This window comes from Brachyistius frenatus, unplaced genomic scaffold (assembly GCF_029030835.1).
Source record: "Brachyistius frenatus isolate BFR_SWC_R1_liver_20210118 unplaced genomic scaffold, ASM2903083v1 Contig_47, whole genome shotgun sequence".
NCBI classification, from domain to species: Eukaryota; Metazoa; Chordata; class Actinopteri; family Embiotocidae; genus Brachyistius; species Brachyistius frenatus.
Window position 1 is genome coordinate 2914801 of NW_027210646.1, and position 18674 is coordinate 2933474.

At 40.2% G+C, this 18674-nt stretch overlaps 1 protein-coding gene across 6 annotated transcripts in view; it reads right to left on the bottom strand.

The window, feature by feature from the left end:
• stau2 (staufen double-stranded RNA binding protein 2) overlaps positions 1-18674 on the bottom strand; it is an 85357-nt gene that overhangs the window by 57734 nt on the left and 8949 nt on the right. For 4 of the 6 annotated variants that reach the window (XM_069703708.1, XM_069703703.1, XM_069703704.1 and 1 more), the window contains exons 6-8: positions 7022-7181; positions 6426-6464; positions 1463-1570 (exon numbers count right to left, since the gene is read on the bottom strand). In XM_069703708.1, the coding sequence (XP_069559809.1) occupies positions 1463-1570; positions 6426-6464; positions 7022-7181 (307 nt within the window). The remainder of the gene's footprint in view (positions 1-1462; positions 1571-6425; positions 6465-7021; positions 7182-18674) is intronic. The other 2 variants (XM_069703709.1, XM_069703707.1) reach the window with 1 other exon arrangement.

Below are 18674 nucleotides of genomic sequence, written 5' to 3' on the forward strand. Positions count from 1 at the left end.
AGAAAGCTTTTGCCAGAGGCAGCTGAATAAGAACAAGCAAGCCCATGCAGAGGTAGCTGAAGAGTAATTTCCTCTACATGCTGGTTATTAAAATGAAAGTGAAAAGGAAAATCCCAAATAAGATTACAGATTTCTTTCTGAATATTAATCACATTTGCTCCAGGGTTTCCCACAGATGGAAATATTAAAGTTGGGCCCCCTCCATAGAATTATGGACTGCCTTTCCTAAAGTTTTAAGAAATGTATCCAACTAAAAGTTGAGATTGTGTTGGGATATGCCAGACATCCTTTAGCAGATGATACTGATTGATGGCTGAAGCTCACGAAATACAAAACAGAAAACCTTTCTAATGTCGACTCAAAGTAATTACAAGGAGCACTTCTGGCCAAGAACAGCTTAGTTTAGTCTGGAATACTTTGAAGATAATGCGTTTCAATTAAGTTAATTTGACAGTTGATGTTCTGTAGCTTGATAAAAGGTGAATAACTCTGTACGGACTGCATGAGTGGCTCTCATCACAAATGTTTTGAAAGGGAAACACAGGCCTACAGCGCTGCCCATTTACCTCCAAAACATCCTGAAGCTGACAGGATAACACGGGTGGAACATGCCAAATGTCTTCATAAATGGAGCACACAAATTAAAAGGCAGATTTTGAATTGGGACGCTTTGTTATAAGAATTAATAATACTGTAATTCGTTACAAAGCAAGTCCCACAGGCAGAGAGTAAAACAGCTCAATTGATGGAACAACCCTTTTTGTCTTTTGGGGAAGGGTGGGTAGTTTATAAAGCAAAATGTGATTAAACAAATTGATTTGTATTTAATTTATTTCGTAAGTCCTGCTAATCTTTCATGGGTTCATCAGTTGTTATTGTGTTGACTGTTCAAGCCCGCAGAATTAAAAATGATATTCTTGTCTCACGGACAAAATACTCAGAAATGTTCATGATTACAAAAGAAGTTTGACTCACAGTAACTAGATAATCATACATTTACATGAACTTAGTTAATGAGTCACCAGTCTCCACAGGACTACTCCACTGAGCCCATTCCTATTTGCTTTGTCAAGTCCAGCTTAACATCAAAAGAATTCCCACAAGCTGTAAAAGGTAGTGGGGCATCGGAAACTTCCCCTTCACATATCTTCTAAAGTCTCTGTAAGATAGCTGACCACACTTATGTCCAAATGAGTCAAAACTGGTCAAACACATACCAACACAGTTCATTATCAGTACAGGATACAGTATTATCAGTGACTCGTTCAGTTTCCTCCGTGTAATCTTTGCGTGCAGTAATGAGGTATTTGGTTTTAGTTATCCTCCCCACATTATGACATTTTACAAACCCTTACTTACTGCATGGTCTTATCCTTATTCTGCCATTAAAATAATGGTATCATACGACCATTTCCCTGTGTCTATTTTTGGGGGTGTTATAACACGGGTATGTTGTTCTCACCTCAAAATTAACAGACAAGTTCCTCTTGAGGGCAATTTCGTAGACCAGGCTGATCTCTGATTTACTGGCATCAGTGCCTTCCTCAGTCTCCCCTTTTTCCTCTGGGTTCTGGAAAAGAGAGATTGCAACAACAAAAATTGTTATGACTTAAACTTGGCGCATAGGTTTAAAAATGGTCTGTCAGTTCATGCAGTTACTTTAATTGTAAAAAAAAAAAATTATTATCACAATTCATATTGAATCAAAAGGTTAAATTGTGGTCAGACAAGCAGCGGGGGTGGTAGGAATGAGCGGGTGCGGCTATTTCTCATTAACAGAGCTGATGAACTCGTTGTTCATCAGCTCTATTTGATGCTAAAATGTCAAAGTACAGCTACAATCACAACGCAGAGGCAGTTTACTGAGTCTGATTCCTATGGCATGACTGGAAAAGAACCTCAAAGATCAGTTATACCCCTCTTTAGGAGCATTATGATCTCCCACTGAAATTAGACCACCACTGAAAAGGAGTGCAAATTAGGTCACAACTGTCTCGCTGGAAAAAGCTACAATGAGGATGCTAACTCTTTGGTGTCACCAAAGTGTGTTTAATGGGCCTCACACAATGATGCAAAAAGTCTGGTCAAGAGTAACAACAAATCTCATAAGAGTTCTGTATACATTGCAGCCATAAATAATCAGAGAGAACATAAAGAGCAGGAAGCCTGCTGTAAGGAGCAGATATTTTTGTAAATGAGTTGAAGCAATTAAAAATATGTTTTCTTTTGTTTGTTTAAAGAGTTTCTAATGCGTCTTTTTTTTTTTTACAATGAATGGAAAAACAAAATTCTGTTTGGTTTCCCCCAGCTGTATGAAAATATAGCAAACCACAAGTACAAAACTGTGGTACGTTTCAAATAACAACATTTCCGAATTACACACCGAGAGCGTGGATGTCATCCAACCTGCTGCAACGAGAAGCTTGTCTGTTTTCTGGATACAATCCTTATCTGATATGAGATCGAGAACTCGATTACCAGGACATGACTGGTGGTCCTCTGTCTGTACAGGAAGGCCTCTTAAAGGGGTTGTCCCATAATTCTGAATATTACTGTATACAAATTCTCTGTTCTAGATGGAGAAAATGTTTGTAAACATGTTCTCCCCAGAGCACAAACTACAGAACAAAAACAAGAGACAAGATTAAGGTCAGTGGTGAATCACCATCTCTGGAGTAGTCACGAAAGTCTGGATGCAGACAGGTCCAATGACATTTCTGTTAGAAATTCAAAGACATTTTCTCTATTGAAAAAGTTTTCTGCTCATAAATTCCTGAAAGAGAAATTTTCAGGAATTCTTAAAGTGGTTATTATTCACCTCTAAATAGAAGTCTTACTATGGGTCGAGACAGTCCTTTCTTCTGATAAATAAACCCAGTTCACACCAAAGAGATCATATCATCAGCCATACAAAAAGGGCTTTTGCTGCCAGTTGTCTATAGGAATGCACAGTGCTGTCTCGATCTTTATCTTTTCATGTCCAGCTCTTTGTCCAATTAAGTCTGAATGGCTGTGGTCTTTCCCTTTGGGGTTCCTTCCCTTGTACTGCCTCATTGTGTGATCTGATACAGCACATGATTAACACTGTTAGATCTCTTGGATTTCACAGGAAATAGTCACATTACACCTACTGCATAAGGCCAAAGATTTAATATCAGTGAGAGGGACATGTATTTGTACTAAGACATACTGTACAGTATGTACTGTACATATTAATCAAATAACATAATCAGGGTGGTGTCTGATCAGCCTCAAATTCTTTCTGCAGGATGAGAGCAACCCCAAGAATACCACCAGTTATAAAGAACTATATTCACCAGAAAGAAAAACAAGGAGTCCTGCAACGGTCTGACCCTCACTGAACCAACATCATCGATTCAGTCTGGGATTACAGGAAGTGAGAGAAGCAGCCATGGCAAGCTCTCCAGGTTGCTTGGAGCAACCTACAGTACCTGCCAAGTACCTTGAAAAACTGAATGCAAGAGTACAAAGAGAATTGGTGGTGGTTTAAAAGGCAAACGGTGGTTACACCAAACATTGATGTGATTTTTTTTCTGTATATCCCTGACTAATAAATCAAAACAACTGTACTGAACATTATCTAACTGCTTTATGTATATAGATGGGCATGAGAGACACTTGAGAGTGAGTCAGTCCAAAGGGGCTCGGTATATTTCTCCTCTTGTTTGAACCGTTTTCATTTGAATTCTAAATGTGCATTCATGCTTTTCATGGCTACATTTTCCTCTTTCGCTGTGCATTATTGATACGTGTGATAAATAGTGTGAATCTGCTCTCAAGGCTGCATTAAGAAGCTGCCGCGGGGTAAGAGTCTGCATGTGTCAGTGGGTGTGTGTGCAAACAAGGAATGACCAAGCAGATCAACAATCCTCCTATGACAAAGACAAACAGAGAGCTAAATCTGACTTTAATACTGTTTCTACTTATGGACAGAGTGGACAGAGAGTCACGGGGAGAGTAAAAGGAAACATGTAGCGCTCTGAGATATGAACAGCCACCCTGAGGGAGCTGTTTGAATAAAAAACTGTCTGTGGCCGAAGAGATCACTTCTCTTCACCTAACTTCACTAAAGTCCAGGCTCTTGATGGTTTACATTTGAATTCTAATGTGAAATGATGGTTTCCTTCGTTACATTTTTCTCTTTCACTGTGCATGCTTGAAATGCGTGATTAATAGTGAGAATCCGCTCTCATGGCTGCATTAACAAGCCGCCGGGGGTGGGTGGGAGTGGAGCCTGAATGACCAAGCAGATCAGCAACCTTCCAATGACAAAGACAAATAGAGGGCTAAATATGACATTGGGGCTGCTTCTATTTATGGATGTACTGGACAGAGAGTCCTTGGGGAAAGTGTAAGAACCTATAGAGCGCTCTGAGATATGAACAGTCACCCTGAAGGAGTTGTTTGAACGAAAAGCTGCAGAACACGCTTCACTTTCACATTCAAGGTCAGACTCAATTGATTTCACAGGGGAAAAGCATTCCAGATCAAAAGGATAGGAAGAAGGGGCTCCTAGTGAACGCAACAACATAATTCTGTAAACACTGTTCTTCTCACGGATCTAAATATATCCTCCTTCACACCAACCAATCCCTGAGCACACGTCGTTTCTCCTAGAAAACCCTAATAAATGCACAGTAAAACCACTGATTGTGAGTTTTTTTTCATGACAGAAAAAGCACTTGGGATTACAAGATAGACAACAGTTTCAGTATTCAATCTTTGTTGTCTGAATCCCTGCAGGTGTTTTGTGATTCCTGGGCTTACATATGGTTGTATATAGACACTCTAATTCCAGCGATATTTACCTGTGGTCTTCCTCAAAATAAAGGTTTGACAGCAAAAAAAACAAAACAAAACAAAAAACACTTTTAGCCAGAAGGCATCCAAACACTTTCACATGTAGGAACACAACACACACACTCAAGCAGAGACAGAATGACAGACATATACTGTAGACACAATGTGCCTCAATTTGTAAATCAAGACTCAGAAGCAGCAGCAAACAAAGAGCTCATTTATGGAGGCTGACGCCACAAGACAGCAAGGCAAGCAAGTGAGAGGAGCCAAACCGTTTTGAATAACCATCAGTGATGCCAGGCGGTGAGGATATGGGGTAATTTGATTTCCGGTGGGAGATGATAACAACAGTTAACAGCTATGCCTGAGGGAAACTTTGGAAAGGTACTATGACATTGGAAGTAGGCAAAAAAGAAAAGCGCCAAAAAAAGAAAAAAAAGAAACAGGGAACAGCAAATACACTCCTGCCGGGTGCAAACTAAAACTATGGGGATTGTACGGCTTAAATTATACATTTGAGTAATTACAGCTGAGATGGATTTGGATTCGATCTGATGAAAGCTGGCCACACATTCATCTTGGTAACACTCTTTAGAGCCAATCCCAGGCATAGCACTAACAGATCAGCAGCAAAAAAATCCTTTGGCTTTTAATTAAGGGAAGAGTTTTCAGGTAGGAGGGGTTGGAGTAGTCATATGGGCTGAAAGCAGTCACAATGTGACAAAAGTGGGGAAGGGAGGAGGCGCCAATGATAGAAGGTCAATCTGAGTCGGAGGGAGGGGTGGATGTTTCATAAGGTTGAGATGTGGGCAGAAAGCACAACTTGCGCGTTATGTTTAGCTCTGGGAATGCATGTCAGGCATTTTCAGCCATTTCATGAGCCAAATCATTAACTGATGAATGAAAGTATTTGGCAGAATAATCAACGACACTACAACACTGGACATGGATGTATTTAACTGGAATAGTCATTCAAGTTGTTATTAGTTTGGACATAAGATGCACAAAAGGAAGTCTTGTTTTGGTCTTTAAACTGTTGTTAGGACAAAGTAATCTTGCTGATAACTACAATTCCATGTGATGCGCTTCAGTATAATTATTTTAAGTGCTCAAATGTTGAAGTTAAGACACAAACTTGTAGAATGAGGATAAAAGTTACAAAAAGATGAATATGGAAATCATTCGTTCACTCAATGGCGATATTTAATATTTTTCTTCCAGTCAAATCCCAAAATGAATGACGACTTGATCCAATATACAAGTATTGTCTATTTGGACATAGCCTTAGAGCTTACTGCTCTCTCCCATAGACATCCATAGTTGCCCAAAACGTTTGAAAAACAGGTAAAAAGATGAACATTTTTGTATTGTTCCTTTATTACGATGAGCAGTGTAGTTTATTAAACTCCCGTCAATCTCAGAGAGTTGTGAATCAAATCTGTATCAATGTGCGTCTGAAAAATAGTCCTCGACAAATACACTGTTCACTCCTGTTTGCTAAAAACTGCAGTGCCTAGATGCTTAATGAATTCACGCAGGCTTTATTTTTAAAGAAATGATACACATAAAATTATATATTTGCAAAAATGTTTTTAAAGCCTTACATTTTCAGAAGGACAAACAGGTTGGGACACACAGATGGGCTAAAAAAAAAAAGTCAGAAGATCTTGAGAGCAAATCACTGGAATTGTCAGCAATAACACAAATATAAACTCAGTCAGGCATTTCCTGTGAACAGGCCGGACATAATAAATGTTTCAGTTACAAATTATATTGTAGCTGCCAGCAAAGTGAGCTTAGCAAAAAATGATAGTAATGATTATGTAATTATGTATTTTATAAGATAATTAAAAGCACAAGTGCTTTACCAAAGTGTAACATGGTACAGAGGGAAACAGGAACAGTATGGCAGCCAGAAAAGTAAGAAATAAAGAGATTTCATACAATAGTCCGTGTAATTATTTATAGCAATAGTAGTGCCATGAAGATAGCCGTGGGAATTTCCAGAGTTGAAGTAAACAAGTGCATGTTAAGCAGCTACTGGTATGCAGTGTTATTGCAAGCCTTTCTGTGTGTGTGTGTGTGTGTGTGTGTGTGTGTGTGTGTGTGTGTGTGTGTGTGTGTGTGTGTGTGTGTGTGTGTGTGTGTGTGTGTGTGTGTGTGTGTGTGTGTGTGTGTGTGTGTGTGTGTGTGTGTGTACCTGTGGTGGCCGCTCAGGGATGGGTTCATTGCGCAGGGCTTGCAGAGCCTTCATGGCAGCGTTGTGTCTGGCTGCTTGGCGGGTTCGTCCCTCGCCAATAAATTCGTGACTCCCCACAGACAGCTGCACATAGAAGATCTTAGGAACAGGATAATGGTACCTGGATGAAACAAAACAACAGAAGACAGACGGGAATAATTATCAAAAAACTTTTCACCACAACATATACCAAAATGGGAGTGAAAGGAAATTCTTATCTGCCTTAAAACCAGATGAAAAACAAGGGAAGGAAGAGGCTCTTACATTATGAGCCAAGTTATCAATTCACACCGTTTACACCGTTACCATATTAAAGGCCCACCACTTCATCAGGGTCAATTACTACACAATAGCCTGTTGGCCAACTACTTGAGTAATGCCTCGCTATTGAATCTCAGTTCAGGGATGCAAAACAAAGCACAGGGACATATATCCTCTCCTCTTTCTTCTTGCCCCAAACATAGATTATACTCTCTTTCTTTGGGTCCTGACAGAGCGGGACTGAGCTGTCACCAAGCAGATTTAGAGGTCTGCGTGTGTGATACCCCCTCCTGGGTCAGCAGGAGAAGGGCTGAGAATGTCTGCTGGACTGAGGACAAGGAAAGAGAAATAGTGGGAAAACTAATAAAAGAAGCGAGAAATCCAAAGTTTTTAATATCCGTCTCCCTGTCCACTTTACTCTCTGCCAATATACACTTATATTCACAAGGACATACAGCCTCCATATGTGGTCGACACAAATGGATAGCAGAAGCTGAGATTTATGGAAATGTGTCTTGATTAGAGTCTGGTTCCCAAACTGTATTCAATATTTTCATGTTTGGCACCGGGCTTTTAATGATAGAATGAAAATCTATAGGCAGTGAATATGGTGGAGTTTATTTCACCACTTGCTGAAGAAAATTAAAACAGGTTTTACAGATATCTCTTTTCTCTGTGTATACATTTCTATACCGCAACATCCTACTTGGCACTGCAACCAAGCTAATACTTGATTGAGTGCGTGTGGGAATTCGGGGAACCCAAGAAGCTTGAAAATGTGGCACATGAAAACCAGTGTGCGCTGGAAACCTTTGACGATTCTTTCACAACAAATTGCACACATGCACATCATTAAATGAGGAGATATCAAGTTGAGCTAAACCGAACCCAACAAGCACTTTTTGATAAGTCAGAACTACAAACACTCCCCTGTGGATGCACTTATGTATTAAGTAACTGCGATCACATGTTATGAGTCATTTATGTGCCGTGTCTCTTAAAGTATGATAAGACAAAGAGACTAGTATCATGCTAGCCGCCCAGTGAGGCTGAACAGCCGCGCTTTAAGCTAACATTGCCAAGCTTACATTCTTACAAAGAGAACATGCTAAAGTTTAGTGAGCGTTTACCAATTTTTCAATCTTACTTTAGCATCTTAGCATGCTAACATTCGCCGACTCGTGCCACACCCAAAACACACCTGTGAATGTCATTAGTATTCAAATTATTTGTTAACAAATCACAAAGTATTGGACAAATTAAAATTTCGACTGCATTGGATGAAAAGTTAGGGGCACACCAGTTATTCTATTTCATCCTAAGGGAAGCATGAATGTGGGCTGCAAATTTCATCGCAAACCAACCATTAGTTGTCAGGACATTTCAGTCTATGTCAATGCAAAATGTGCCAATTCAGATGTTAGTAAGGGGAACCCCCTGGATCAATAATGTTCAGCCTTGGGGCATCATAGATATTTGCACCAAATATCGACGCAATCCATCAAAGTTTTCAGGACAGTTTACAAAAACATGCCAACCTCATCATGAGAGGAAAAGTCAAGAGAAATATCAGTAAGATGTCCGTGAATGTCCACACAAAATTTAATGGCAATTATTCCAATGATAATTCAGTGTGGTCCAATGTTGTTGACTGATCGACAGTGACTAAACATTTTCTGTAACATTTAAACAGCTGTTTTTCATAATACTGCTGATTTCAAATGAAGAGATCACTGAGGCTTTACTGTTATGCTTCCTGTGGATGTGTTGACATTGCAAGCAAAGTTGGCCGACATTACTAGAAGTTGCAGTGTTGTCAGAAATTTGGGGTTTACTGACTTTGGGTTTCACTTCTAGAGAAAGTGGCAGATGATTATGAATGAGGTGCTGGCTTGTTTACAACCTGCCCGACTGTCTGATCGATCAATTGTCCTGCCATTTCAAACTTCTCCATTTCAATGTCCCAGATGTCAGCCATTACTTTATTAAGTACAGTGATATCATAACTGACAGGAACTGTGTTAAATACTGTCAAATCAATACACAATAATGAAGTGAAATTAACCTCCTACTTGAAGTTCTCCAAGTTAAATGTAGACGTGTTTGGCATTATTTTTTACCTAAATACCAAAACTACTCCCTCTAACTATTATGAAACAATTCTTCTCGAACACGTCATTTTTTTGAACATCTCTTCTCTCCCTCTCCTGATGTCTTCCCTCATTCATCCTTCTCAGCAGTCCTAACAATGAGTCAGCATATTACTCCCAGAATTCCAGCAGGTCTTTCTCCAGGCCACAGCCCTCCTCTCATCCGTCTGCTCTCAACTCCTGGCCACGGGAGCCTTCCCTGGGCGGGGGCCTGCCTGGCCCTCGCACGTCAAGTGTGGCCCCAGGGTCTCAGAGGACATGCCAAGTGCAACATGGGCCCCGGCCAACAGCGCTGAGACGAGATGGGAGCAGCTGGGGCTGGAGTGCCGAGTACAGGTGCAGAAAGGAAGAGAGAGGGGGAGAAGAAAGAGAGAGAGAGAGAGAGAGAGAGAGAGAGGAGGGAGGACTGAAGAAGAGGGGGGAAAGGGAGGGAAAGAAAGAGAGGAGAGAGGAGAGTGGGGTGAGGGGGGGGGGGCGTGGAGGGAGGGCCTGTGGGAGACCCGACTCCACAACGTGGGAAAGTAGTGGCTTACACACATGCACGTAAGCCAAGAACACAGGCGAGCACACATACACACATCAAAATCACACAGACAGAAAAAAAAGGCAGGAAAATCACATTAGTGGTCAGTACAAAAATCAGCACATGCTGGCTCCATCTGCCTATTCTGTGTTATCAATTATTATTTTTGTCATTATTATTACTAGAGAGGGAGAAATGTACCGGGACACCTATAGAGAGGGTGTGGAGACTGCTTAAAGGGAAAAATAATAATTGTGTCTGTGTGTATCTGGTATGAGTCAGGAAAGAGAACGACTGATGCCACAACTCAATCAAATGATAACTCATCACACATTTAGCGGTGACTAATGAATTTGACTTTGAAGGCAGAACCTTCCCTGCAGCTCTGTTTAAATGCAGCCCATGTTCGTGAAGGTTACTTTTTCATCTTAATCATTCAAAGACTCGCGCACAAACACACAAAGATCTTGATATTTTTAAGCCCACACACAGTCCTACTGGGAAATGGGAGATTTGGCATTGCAATTATTACTATAAATGACGGTGACATTTCAGCTGGAAACTATTTTCATCAGTGGCATGAAAAACTATTTCCTTTCTAAATGCCTGTGTAGAAGTCATTATCTCTTACTCATGTGTTACACTTGTTCCTAAACTGAGCAGCTCACTTCTCATCTACTACCTTGACGTTTTTATTAGTTTGCAGCATATTAACATTCACGGCACCAGATACAGCCACTAGTTTCCATAGCCTGTGAGTCATATACATTAAACTAAGTGATGCCAGGAAAATCATGTCAATATTCACACGCGCAGACACAGGCGCACACACGCACAAACAAAAAAATACCAAAGTCACATAGCCTTGTGCCAAAGGCAGTGAAGACATTTACCAAAAATGTCTCAGACACACCTTGTTGTTTTTATAGATGCTTTTCCTTGACTTTAACTTTCATGTTAGATGCCATTAAATAGAAGATTCTCATTAGGCCATGTGAGACCGCAGGCAGGTCATATATTGAGGTGCCTGACTTGTAGAGCTAAAGCACAGTGCCAACAGAAAGAGAAAAAGCAGATGCAAACACCTTTCACCAACTTGCACTATCCATCTGCATCTAAGTGATTTGAAAATGTAGCACAACAATATAATTTGATGAGTAAGGGCTTGTTGCATGAGTGGGCTCTTAAGAGCCATGACATTTCTTTGCAAGTCTATATTTACTATCTGGTCTGTGACTGTCTGGTGCCGTGACAATGGACTTTAAATTGGCCATGAGATGGTGTTTTGATTGTGTCTTACGTATCGTTGTTGTTTTTTTTCTCCATTGTGTCATTTCCATTTGTACATTTCAAATCAATGATGTTTACATATCAATGGGAAAAACAACCACTCACTTATTAGAACACCTGCTTATTAAACCATCTGGCAGCAGTACAATGCATACAATCACATAGATACAGGTCAGGAGCTTCAGTTAATGTTCACATCAATAATCAGAATGGAAAAAAATGTGGTCTCAGTGCCTTTCACCATGGAACCAGACAGCCTGCTTTAAGTATTTCTGAGACAGCTGATCAGTCTCTGGAGTGTACTCAGCATGGTGTGGAAAACAGAACAAAAAAAATACCAGTGTGCGGCAGTTCCACCGACCAAACGCCATGTTGATGAAAGAGGTCAGAGGGCAATGGTTCAAGCTGACAAAAAGGCTGCTGAAATAACCACTGTTTACAACTGTGGTGAGCAGAAAAGCATCTCAGCAGATGGGGTACAAATCCAAGGACCATATCGGGCTCCACGCCTGTCAGCCTGGAACAGAAATCTGAGGTTGCAGCGGGCACATGTTCACTAAAACTGAACAGTGGAAGAGTGGAAAAGCGTAGCCTGGTTTCATGAATCTTGATTTCTGCTCAGGCTGCAGATAGGGGTCAGATTTTGGGGTCATCAGTACAGGCTGCTTAAAGGTGTGGGTGATGTGGGGAATGTTTACTTGGCAAATTTGGGCCCTTTAATACTGATCATAGTTTAAATGCCACAGCCTGTCTAAGTATTGTTGCTGATCAAGTGCATCCCTATATGGAAACAATTTCCCCATGTTCCAGTGGCTACTTCCAGCATTATAATGCTCATTATCACTATAGCAAAAGTCATATCTCAAACTCTTGTCTGGTTCCATCAACATGGCAATGCATTCGGTGGACTTCAGTGGTTTCCCCAGTCACTAGATCTGAATCCAACAGCACACCTTTGGTACATGGTAGAACGTAAGATTCACAGCATAAATGTACAGCTAACAAATGTGCAGAAATCCTTTGGCGTATTCATGTGAATATAGACCACAAACTCAAAGGAATATATTAACATTTTGTGGAATCCATGCCATTAAGAAGTGAAAGCAAAGAGAGGCCATAACCTGTAATAGCATGGCCTTCCATAAAGTTCTTGCTGAGTGTACATTAAATCCATTTAACCGTCATTGAATTATGATGGTGGATCAAAATGTGGAGACAAAAATGGGTACTTCAGTCCTTTAGAAAATTGACGACGAAGAAGCAATGAGCAGGGTAAGGAGTTTTGAGTGACATTCATGTTTGAAGGGTGGCCGAACATCACTGTCTGAGACAGAAAAAAACACATCAGGCCAGGAGCGCAAACAGGCTGGTTTTCTTTGACATATGCAGGGTTGTGCACCATGAATTCATCCCTTAGGATCAGATTGTCAAAGCAGAATTCAACTGTAATGTTACGAGGTGTCTTGAGGGAAAATATTTGGTGCTAATGATCTGAACTGTGACGCGATAGAAATTAGGTTCCCCAGCGTGAGAATGCATCTGCTCAGCGTGAACATGCAAGTTTCTTGCCTGCAACAACACAACCACCACGTCTGATTACTGGATTTGGCTCCCTGCCTCTTCTTTCTGTTTCCCAAGAATTTAACACAAAATCTGACGTGCACTCTCAGCTAAAGTTTCAGGTGCATGGTGACACCACAAATGTGCACATGCCACTGTTCACAAAAATGAATGTAACGGATGTTAACTGAGGTGCTGATATTGATCGAGCGGCGTTACTTGGAATATGTATTCATGAAGTTTGTAGCTTCCCCCTTCTCTGTGCACATCATTGTACTGTGATCTGTTTAATCACAACAGGAACAGTCTCAGAACTTTTTGATTGCCTCTCGTCTCTGGTTCAAAACATTAAAACTAAAAAGGGTCATTCAAGACAGAAAGTTATCAATTTGGTTGAGAATTGCATATTGAATACAATTTTAATCGAACAAACCTTGTAAAAATGTAACAAAGGCAAAAGAGCAATTATATTTACCCCAACTAGCAGTAGTTTTAAGTAATTAAAGAATACTTTTTTAAAAGAGTTGCAGATGGGAAAAAGTGGGCCAACCACACACACACACACACGCACGCACGCACGCACGCACGCACGCACACACACACACACACACACACACACACACACACAAAGAAGAGCACATGATTGAGGGAGTGTACCGACCTACTTGTCCTCCAGCATCAACTGAGTTCGACCACCAAGACATCTACTGGCCACTAATGCAAACATAAATAGCTGCGTGCATGAATCTACAGCCACACGCACAGCCTTGTAAAGGGGACAGGACTGTACTGGAAGCAAAAGGGTGACAAGAGATCTGGGAAAAAAAAGATGCAAAAACTTGGACAAGCTCGATCCTCATCCAGCTGCACTTTCTTCCAAACTCCTGCCAGACCTTTACTTGTTTTCTCTCCCTCCCAACTTCCATACTTCATTCTCTGTGTCCCATCATTGATTGCGCTCCTTCCCTTCAGCCTCACGCAATTTCTCATGTAGAAAATACATAATGTTGTGAGAAAATAGCCCATGTAGTCAAGTAAACACAGTGCTCAAAACACTAACTGTTATGGTGCTGGGGGTGGACTCAAAGCTCCTTGGACCCTGCCTGAGGTTACAAACCACACGATTTTCAAATCTAATATGATGCTGGAGAGGTGGTTTCAAATCACATCATTTCTTTGGCTCTAATTGCTCATTAATATCATCATTTGCAGCCGCTGTACATGAAACACAAAAAGAAAAGTTATGGTTGTTTTAACCCACAAATGTCAAAGCCCAAATTATTTACTACAGCTACAAATAATCTGGATGCAACATCATTGTGATTTCTATTACCATTTACAAATATTTATATTTTTGGTGATTTATCTGAAAGGGTTTTGTGAGGAAAATGATTTGTACAGCTGCAAAAGTGAGTTGATTAATTGATTAGTTCGTTGACCGCCCAGTAACCTCCAACTATTCTAACAAGTGACTATTTTGAGTGTTTTTTGTTTTTGTTTTTTTTTAAACATAAAAATGCTAAAATTCTCTAATTTCAGCTTCTTAAAGATATATTTTGATGGTTCCCCTCGTCCCCCATGATATTAAACTGACTATTCTTGGTCGGGACAAAACAAGACATTTTAGGCAGCACATTGGGCTTTGGGAAACGCTCATCCACATTCTTAACCATTTTCCTACATTTTAAAAAGACCAAACATCTGATCAATTGATTGAGAAAATAAACGAGAGATTGTAACTTATTTGAAGCTCTATTTTTATTTTTGATTCCTTGACTATAACAACAGACTGTTAAAGTTAAAAGTTTTCATAACCTTAATCCCATGTCCTGATATTTGTAATTTCTTTTCCTCAAAAAGGCAATGACAGCCACATCACCGGGTCATGGATATACCAGGAGCTTTTATAGAGTCAACTGAAGTAGCAACCACTTGTTTACAAGCTCACACAAAACTGTTACAAACAAGTGTAACAATTCTTTGACTAAATTACTGTATATAAATAAAAGACAATGGTTTTGGTTGAGGGCTTTGAAAATGTAAATAGTTACAGCTTGCAGATGATTGTGGTTTTCAACAGTTTACAGAAGAGGCAGACAGTAAAAAGAGATGTCTGTAAGTGCAAACAAAGAATTAAGGGGATAATGAGAAACTGTGTGTCTCACACACACAGTTTCTCATTATCCCCTTAATTCTTTGTCACGGTTTTGGAGAAGCCACAATTAGCATTAATAAATCAGATGTCCCCTCAGTCAGCTGTGACAAGAGATACACGTGTTCGCTGTGAAGGTCAACAATTTAAAAGGTTTACATGGCGTCAAACCAGCAGTGCTGAAGAATTTACAATAGAAATCTTGTAGTGGCATTTTGAATGTAAACTTCATACTTAATACTAATAGTAATGACAGGTGGAAATCATAAATCAAGTTAACATAGGGTCATTAAAGGCTTTGACCTGTCGCTAACAGCTTTAAGTCCTTGGTTTAATAGAGCCAAACCTTAAATTCTATAGGTTTTCATTAAAGTTCACCATGGGAGCAATCCATTTCCTCCCTCATATGTCTCCAGTGTAATGAACTGCTGCTTCTCTATGCTGCCAACAGCTGGTGTCTCATACACACGACTCAAATCACTGCTTTCACCGACAACAGATATTAATCAAGAATAACTAACAGACACAGTGCATAAAACAAAAGGCTTTCATAACTTGTTTTAATTAAATTGTCCAAACTGACAGTGCTTGTTGTTTTTACTGTTTGTTGTGGTTTTGATTTTCTACAAGAGATTACAGCTCTCTTTGTGCAAGCTCTGTAATCAGTGTGCTGTCTTGGTGCCCTCCTTCCAGGCCTGGCTCATGACAAGTCACAGCCCCATGTAGCTCTCCTGATCGCTCTCCTGTCCAACTTTTATAAGTACTGATTCCAAACATGACAAACTTGCAGGGATGACAGGTAGCATGCTCCAAGAGAAAACACTAATGAGCTTGAAAAAAAAAAACAAAAAAAACAGGCTTGATTTCATCATGCTAATAATAAAGGCAACCACTGGAAAATAGTCTATTCTTTCATTATCTGACTGAAAACAGGCATCGCGTGAATAATTCTGACTTCTTGAGCACAGAAACAAATCAGTGAGTAATAGAAGCCTTGCCAATATGTGTGACCCAATTACAACATGTGTGCATTTATGTGACATAGCAAAAAAATTAAAAACACTTCTTAGACCTTGTGCCCTTTTAGTGCCAACTGTTAAGACTTGGCTGCTTGAGAGGAATGGCTGGCTGAGGATCAGTCTAAAATCAGACCCTTCTGTCCTCATTAAGAATATTACAATGTGACCTGCTGTTTTATGTTCATTGCCATTAAGAAGGAAAACTAATTGCTTTGTTAAAAAAAAAAAAATTCTCCTACTATGAATTTCTTGTGGCCTGATTATTATGAGTTGGTTTCTGTGCAGGCTATGATGCCTGCAAATCATTTGTGTTTTCCTACTAACATCTCTGTAGTGCTATGCACCCTATTTTACTATATAGTCCCCCTGGAAATTAAAGCAGCAACATCAATGAGCATCCATGGTTAAATGCGCATCAGATTGGTGTGTATTTTGCTCACTGTTTATTGTTTGTGCAGTAAAAATTTCTCTGAACAAACAAAAACAACAAATTTAGAGCTAAATGGTTAATGGTTTGGGAAAGGGACCATTCCAGCTCATTATCTTTCTCTTCATTCCTCACCCCTCTTTAAATCACCTCATCTTTTTACAGAGGTGAGGAAAATGTGGTTCAAACTAGCAGCTACCACACTTTCATATCCTTAAAAATGTGGATTTTTGAGGTTTGATTATGCTGAGAAAGACACACAGCACCAATTACTCCACAGGATGTGAAACACGCATTGGTTGCTCTGACTCCACTGTTTCCTTGCAAGCTTTGGGACCACCAAAGAAGAAATGCAGCATCACTTGTAAATAGTTTTTACTTTCCATGCTGAGGAAAAATTATAATGATGCAAAATGATGGGTCCTAATAGAAGTAGATGCATATTCCAATGTGTGTCTACTGCTGATTCAAACCAAAGTAAACAGTATAAATTTGTACTAGATTTGTGATATTTCTGTGTTCCTTGTCACATCTTCCAGGGACGATCCAACCACAGCAGTTATTGGTGATTGTGATGTGGACTGAGTTCAAAAAGTGGTTAAAACCTCTGAATCGATTTTGCCAGAAAAAGGAATTGTTTTTTTTTCCATTACTGTGACTAAAGTTATAACAGATTTGTACAAACACCTGGTGTAATCTTTGACTATAAACTGGATCGGAAATTAATTTTTTCAGAGGCCAGTTTAGGAACATTTAATACAATTTCATGTAATGAAATTGCTGCTGTTCTGCCGACTTACTGCACACCAACACTGGAAAGTAGGACAGCGGTGTGTCCCGACCACTTGATGTGCATCAACCCGTGATGATCCACGCCAACAATGGGTGCAGATGTTATGATGCGTGTCATGCGGCGTTGGTTGCTACTGCCCTAAAAAGAGGGTGACCCAAAAGACTCTCAATAAACAGTCAGAAACGTCAACTATTTCTGATGACAGCCATTTACTGCTCAGCACTGATACTGCACATCCACCCAGGAGGTAAGAATAATCGCTCAGAGTTCTGCAGCAAAAGTAGAGTCCAATTTCCTGGGAGAGACCCAAGTAAGTGGGGTGTTTTTGTCAAAATATTAATAAGTAATTTATTGTGAAGAAGCCTTCTTATTCGTCTGACTCACCAAGGCGGCATTGCAAAAGGTGCTTCTTCTGATATAACCTGCCAGGGAAATTTCTGAATTCAATGCATCAAGGCAAAGAAGGGCAGGCGAACACACGGGGATACACAAACACGAAACTCCACTCAGAGGAGAGGAGACGAAAGGGGAGACTAGACTTCTGTGTCACCGAGTCTGTTGAACACAACTCATTCCAAGCATTTGTTTATGTTGGACTTGTGTTCCACTCCTCCACCCCCTTCAATAAAACACTGCTTTATGAGTTTACACCCATTTTTACAATTAGGACATAACATCCCTCGTTCTGGCATGTCGCCCATGGTAATTTATGCACTATCTGACTCAATGCATCTGATTTTCTGATCTTCAAAGATACGTGGTGATTAAATAAAAAAAAATAAAAAATAAAAAAAAATGTAATGCAATAAAAAGTTAGTCCTCTGAAGTCTACCTTGTGGGCTTTGGCAGCTCCCTTTACTTTTTTGGGCAGCTGTGGATGATGGGATGGATAAGAAAAGCCATATCTGTGGAATGCCTGGGTGGACAAAAGAGCACACAGTGTCCCGATCAGGCCGCATGAGACTGTGAAGCCCAACGGGCCGGTGAGTTATATAAAAAAGAAAATAAGAGCGAGTGGGAGAAAGTGAGTGAGGAAAAAAAAGAAAAAAAAGAAGATGACTGCGTGTGCGAAGAGGACCTCAGGGGATATCTGATACCTCCACATATGAAGAGATGAGAGGAAATGTTGAATATAGAAAAGCGCTCGTGGGCAGATTTGCCTTTTCAGTGGGCCACGTTAGCCCAATTAGAGATGTAGATGACAAAGTACACCTGTGTATCTGTGTGTGCTCTTTGTGTCTGTGCTGCCGTCTTTGCCGTTTGATGTTATGCTGATTTCCTGCAGGCATAAGAGGTATTCGTCTTTCAAGGATACGCATCTTTCATGGGGCAACTGTCTCTTTAGATTTCTTGCATGAGACTGCACACGCATACCTCATCAACGCATGTGTAAGGATGTCATTGATTTCACAAGGCACTGCCATATAGCTGAGGCAAGT